Source organism: Auxenochlorella protothecoides (assembly GCF_000733215.1).
Source record: "Auxenochlorella protothecoides strain 0710 unplaced genomic scaffold scaffold64, whole genome shotgun sequence".
Classification (NCBI taxonomy): Eukaryota; Viridiplantae; Chlorophyta; class Trebouxiophyceae; order Chlorellales; family Chlorellaceae; genus Auxenochlorella; species Auxenochlorella protothecoides.
Window position 1 is genome coordinate 27,127 of NW_011934482.1, and position 5,670 is coordinate 32,796.

General features: G+C 62.1%; 2 protein-coding genes across 2 annotated transcripts in view; both read left to right on the forward strand.

Moving 5' to 3' along the window:
• Window positions 1–3,189, forward strand: part of F751_5469 (Adenine/guanine permease AZG1) — a gene marked incomplete at both ends in the record, with an annotated part of 6,402 nt that extends 3,213 nt beyond the window's left edge. Inside the window, 8 exons of the mRNA XM_011403864.1 lie at window positions 17–349; window positions 560–721; window positions 1,437–1,521; window positions 1,637–1,751; window positions 1,886–2,036; window positions 2,204–2,394; window positions 2,596–2,902; window positions 3,067–3,189. Coding sequence (XP_011402166.1) covers window positions 17–349; window positions 560–721; window positions 1,437–1,521; window positions 1,637–1,751; window positions 1,886–2,036; window positions 2,204–2,394; window positions 2,596–2,902; window positions 3,067–3,189 — 1,467 coding nt within the window. The remainder of the gene's footprint in view (window positions 1–16; window positions 350–559; window positions 722–1,436; window positions 1,522–1,636; window positions 1,752–1,885; window positions 2,037–2,203; window positions 2,395–2,595; window positions 2,903–3,066) is intronic.
• An 879-nt stretch (window positions 3,190–4,068) lies between these two features.
• F751_5470 (AP2-like ethylene-responsive transcription factor ANT) overlaps window positions 4,069–5,670 on the forward strand; it is a gene marked incomplete at both ends in the record, with an annotated part of 5,893 nt that continues 4,291 nt past the window's right edge. The window contains 5 exons of the mRNA XM_011403865.1: window positions 4,069–4,145; window positions 4,315–4,449; window positions 4,582–4,762; window positions 5,133–5,429; window positions 5,532–5,663. Coding sequence (XP_011402167.1) covers window positions 4,069–4,145; window positions 4,315–4,449; window positions 4,582–4,762; window positions 5,133–5,429; window positions 5,532–5,663 — 822 coding nt within the window. The remainder of the gene's footprint in view (window positions 4,146–4,314; window positions 4,450–4,581; window positions 4,763–5,132; window positions 5,430–5,531; window positions 5,664–5,670) is intronic.

Genomic DNA, 5,670 nt, shown 5'->3' on the forward strand with positions numbered 1-5,670 from the left:
CAAATACCCGGAGCAGATAAGCTTCTGGTTCATCGTCTCCCTCTTCTTCACCCCGCTCCTGGCCAGCATCCCGCCGTACGCCACGGGCCCCGCGCTGGTCCTGGTCGGCGCCATGATGGTGATCAACATCGTGAAGATCGACTGGGCCAACATCCAGGAGGCGGTGCCCGCCTTCCTCACCTTCATCGTCATGCCGCTGACCTACTCCATTGCCTACGGCGTCATCGCGGGCATCATGTCCTGGATCATCATCAACGGCTCCGTGGCCGCCTGGAACTACGTGAGCCTCAAGATCTGGGGCCGGCCAGACCACGTGGAGGAGGGGTCCAGCTGGAAGATGGTTCGCCAGGTGGGCGTGGAGTGGGAAGGCGAGGGGATATTTTGGGGTAAATGGGGGTGGAAGCACTGGCAGGCCGGACATTGATGGAGCAGCTTGGACCAACCAGGTTGGTGGATGGCACTCCCGGACATTCCGATGCCTGCACTGCTGGCACCATCCATACTCTTGCCCTCACTCCTCTCACCTCCTTCCCCCTGTCCCTCCCTCCAAAACACACAGATGACCTTCACCCTGAACGCCGACAGGTCCCTGCAGGAGAGCGAAGCCCTGCACACCTTCCAGGACCCCTCCACCAGGGGCATGAAGGATGGGGACGAGTCGCCCTCCGCCTCCCAGGCCGCCGCCGAGGTCGAGCTGGGCGGCAAGTCGGTGGACACCAGCGTCAAGCCCTGAGGCCTGGGCTGGCCAGGCACATGTGGAAGCAGGCACGGGAGCCGGGCGCCCTGCCCTGCTCCCGGGGAAACTCACAGTCAGGCCCACCCTGCCACGCAGGCACAGGGCCTGGAACATTAAATTATACGCTATGCAAGAAACCTCGAAAGCACCCTCCTGTTGTTGACATCTTCGAAGGGGTTGTACTTACCCCGTTTGCCTTCCCTATGATCTGTTTTTTGTACTAATGCAATGTAGCTCCTCTTTCCCAGCACCCGCATGTGGAAGCAGCCTCTTGGAAAGGCAAAACTCCAGGAATCAAAGCGGAAGTCGGAGATTTTAGAAGGGTGAAATTTCAATGCGAGCAATGGCCCTACAGATGGTTGAGTTGAGGTCCTGCATCTTTCGCTTTCTTGTTGAGATTTCGGTCCCTTCTCACGAGGGTTCCTGCCTGGCTTGGTACGAACGAGGCATGCCGTCTCTCATTTCAGTTTCCGCCCTTCAATTCTTGAGCAATATTACTGTCGTTTCCACCGTAGAAAGGCTAAGCCATCGTGACGACTCCAAACCCTTCCCCTTCTCTCGGCCGAGGGTTTGTACCATGACTGTTCCCCAAGCTTGCGAAGCCACTCCGGTACGGCAGACATTGTGTAGGAACCAATCATGGCTGACTCCCCCTAATCAAGCTTACTCATCGGCCGCTTGTCCATACCTTCTTCTCCAGATCCCGGTGGTCGACTTCTCGGCGGAGGAAGCCTCGGTCGTTAAAACATGGCGCCGGGCCTGCATCGACCATGGTTTCCTGTATTGTGAGTGACGGTCGTGAAATCGAGAACAAACTGGAACCTTGGCCTTTAATTTCTGTCGAAGTTGGTGGGTGGGCAGTTGTCAAGCTTGCCCAAATCACAAATCCTACCCCGGCAGTGACAAACCACGGCATACCGGAGTCGCTGGTGTCGGAGTTTTTCGAGCAGCAGCATGCTTTCTTCCGCCTCCCCCTGGACCAGAAGATGACCATCATCCAGGATGAGAACAACAGGTGGGTCGCTTCCAGGGTGTTTGAAGGTTCATGCTGGCGCCATGACACTGAGGGTTAGGTTCAAGGGAGGATTTAAAACATTGACACCTTGACCGCCGCCCTTCCAAATCGTGCACCTTCCCTACAAGCTACAGGGGATACACGCCGTACAAGGAGTCTACCCTCGACCCCGAGAACTCCAAGCGCCCTGACACCCATGAGGGACTGTACTTTGGCCGCGAGGTGGCAGCCGACAGCGAAGAGGCCAAGCTCCCCCTGCATGGGCCAAACCAGTGGCCCTCTGAGGTGCGGGAGTATGTTGGTCAGCGGGGGTGACCTTACCACTTGCACGCTGGAAGCTTCCAGCGACATTGTTAAAGGTCCTGGCGGGGAAGTCGTGCGAGACTGTGCACATGACTCCCTGCCATCATCATCACCGATGCTCAGCATCCCCCCCATTCCTCTACCCCCAGGACCTGCTGCCCAACTACCGGAGGGTGACCCAGGCGTACTACGACGCTGTGACTGCGCTGATGCGCAGGTCGCTGCACATCCTGGCGCTGTCGCTGGACCTGCCCCGCGACCACTTTGACGCCATGTTTGCCAAGCCCATCGCCTCGCTCCGGCCACTGCACTACAGGCGCGCTGCTGTGATGGGGGGTCCGTGTGATGGTCTGAGCATCAAGGTGGATGTCTGAGGGGGACGGCGGCTTCCCTTGGCCCTGCTGCGCAGCTCCAACGCGACCTGAGCCTGTGGGGACGAGGGTGGAGGCATCACTCCAGGCCATGCCAGTCGCTCATGCTCCTGATGGTATGCGTCAGACCTTCACAACACGCTCATCCCCTCTGACTTACCGTTGCGCAGCGCCGAGGTGGCGTCGCCCGAGGACGGTGGCTTCAGCGCGGGGGCGCACACCGACTACGGCTGCCTCACTTTCCTCATGACGGACGGGACGCCGGGTCTCCAGATCTGCCCAGACGGCGAGTGGGTGGCGGTGCCCCACATCCGGGGTGCTTTCGTTATCAACCTGGGTGACATGCTGGAGCGCTGGACCGGCGGACTGTACCGCAGCACCCTGCACCGCGTCGTCTGCACGTGTGGAAAGGAGCGGTTCTCTGCCGCATTCTTCGTGGAGCCCAGCTTTGAGACGGTCGTGCAAGTGTTTCCCGAGGTGCGCGGATCATCGGGAGAGGGATTCCTGGGAGGGACCAGCGCGGTGCGCATCACGCTCACGGCGTCGGTGTGCGTCGGCGCTCGATATGGGCGTAGGATGAGAAGGAACAATGTGGCCTGGACACCTGATGCAAATCCCCCACCATTCACCTATGTGTGCAGTGCCTGGCAAAGGGCGGCAAGAGCTACCCCCCCATCCAGTCTGGGGAGTACCTGCTAGGCAAGTACAGGGCCACCCATTCGGGGTACAGCCTGGCAAAGGAGGGGCATGCTATCGCCGCCTGAGGCATGTTTACCTTGGCCGCTTGTGGATGGCCCTTCCCTTGCCCGACTCCAGCATTGTAGCCTCTTGGCAGGGAATAGTTTATTGCCGTCGGCAGGATCTGCTCAGGCTGCTCAATCCCCTGAATTAACAGCAACGAATTCCGGATCTCCATATGCACTGTAAACATGCGCATTGTGCTGGTTCTCTGGCAGTGTTGATGAGATTCGGGTCTCGAGATCCATACTTGTAAAACCCTACACACCGCACCGTTACCCACACGCGAGCCTTTCTGTGCCATTCGAGTGGTCGACATGGCAGGGAAGCAGCTCGACGTCACCACCCCAGCGCGCGATGGGGGTGATCGCGAAGAAAGGGAGTGTGTGGAGTCGGAGCCTCGAGGCCGGTGCCTCGTTCGAGGCAGTACGCACGGCCATGTCGTGGGCTGGGCACGGGCTCCCTGCCGCAACAGTGCACCCGCAAAACTCCAGTCACGATACCCACCATGTCTGCCTGGTGCATGCGAACGGCTGCGCCGGTGCAGTGAGGTGCGCCTGGCTGGGGTCCGGTGGGTACCCGCCATCATGGACTGTTCCGGGGTGTGCCCTGCAAGCCCTGCGACCCTGATTTCCGCCCCTTCCCGCACATTTCAGACAAAACACAGGGTACGACCGTTGTGGGCTCTGGGGACACCCAGGCTTCCCGGCGCATCTCGGAAGAGAACCGCCGGACGCGAGGGGAGGACTGCCGGGCGCCAAGTGATCCAGGAGACGCGCACAAGCCTGCCGTTGCGCTCCAGCTTGTCGAGCTAGAGAGTACAGGTGCAGGCGGGCCATCAGTGTCTGCTCCCGTCCGAGGTCCGAGCTAGTATATAGAGGGCGAGCTTCATGCAGCATGACAGCATGAACGGCACACCCGGTTCGGATCCGGGGGGGTTGGATTTCTTGGATTTCCCCTCCAGTCCGGGTTCTCAGCCCAGGTGTGTAGGTGGTTTTCCATTCCGGCGGAGAGGGAATGTGACTGGCTTTACTGACTTACTCTCTTGGTGACATCTTGTACCAGCCGGTCTGTTGGATTGGGATTGTGCTGGCAGCTGGAGCTGCTGCTCAGATTGTATCTCCTTGCCACAACCCCTCCATTGGCCACAGGAGCGCGCCCCATCATGGCCTGCCCGAGGGCGACACGCCGCCCAGCCACCCCAAAGCCACGCCAGGCGTGACCGCCAACTCCACCCTGGACCATGCCATCCACAAGCTGGCCAGCGACGACTTCACCCGCCTCCTGTGAGTTGTTTTGAAAGGGCAACACAGGTCGCTGCCTTCCTTCTGCCCCTGTGCAGCATCCCTTTGGACTACTGTAGAGCCCGCTGGTCGTCAGGCGCCTGGCAATCCCCCTTTCCCCACTTTCCGCGGCAGGCATTTCGAGGCGATGTGTGAGACTGACGGGGACCTGGACGACCTGTCCCGCGTGTTCCAGGGGAATGAGGGGGCCGAGCTCCTAGACCCAGGCTTCTTCAACGACCTGATGTCCCCCGAGGACCCGGCCCACGGCACGCCGGCGAGGAACGGCCACCCAGGCCATGCGCAGCCCCATCCCGTGCACCGTCGGCCGGCGGGCGCCGAGGCGGCGGCCGCGCGCTCGGTGCTGGCCTCCCTGGGGGAAGACGACTCCCCCGGCTCCATGAGGGGGGAGACCAGCCACCACCAGGTGGGTGCATGCAAAGGAGGGTGGGATGGAGTCTGCGTTCAGGTGGCTCGCTGGCGTGGAGCAAAGGCCTCAGCCTGGGTAAGTCTGTCCACGCCATGGTGTCTGACTGTGGACCGAGGCCGCTGCTCCCAAGGGCCAGGTCAAACGCTGCACCCCGACAGGGGGTTTCTCCAGATTTAACAAAAATAACAACAACACCCCCCTACAAGTTCCAAACCGCTCTCCCTCCCTCCCCCTTCCCCACATGGTATTTCCTCAGGCTGACTTCCGTGGGTCCATGGGCATGCACCACGCCCCCCAGCAGGCGGGCCCCGCCCCCGCTTCACACACCAGCGAGGCCTACCCGGCCTCCCCGCCGCCGTCCACGCCCCAGCGTGGCCCCCCCGCCCCGCAGGATCCCCCGCCCGCCGGCGGCGTGTGGCTGCTGGACGCCCAGGCCTCGCCCAGCCCCGGGTCGGTGCCCATGACGCCCATGCACCTCTACCCCTTCCAGCTGCAGCCGGGGGCCATGTTTGTGGACCCCGGCACCGGCCAGGCGCTGCCCATGCAGTGGGGGGTTCACGGGGCGGGGGCCGCGCCCGGCCCACAGCTGGTGGCCTTGCCAGGGGCGGGCGGCGTGCCCGGCTACTACCCCGGACACCCCCCCGCCGGCATGCAGCTGGCCTACATGCCCGGGCAGTACCCCTACACCCCCCCGCCCATGCACCACGTCGTGCACGGCATGCCCGGTTCCGGGGCGGGCACGCCCAGCCCCTCGCGCAAGGGGCCCAAGCGGCGGCGGCCCAGCCGCGTAATAA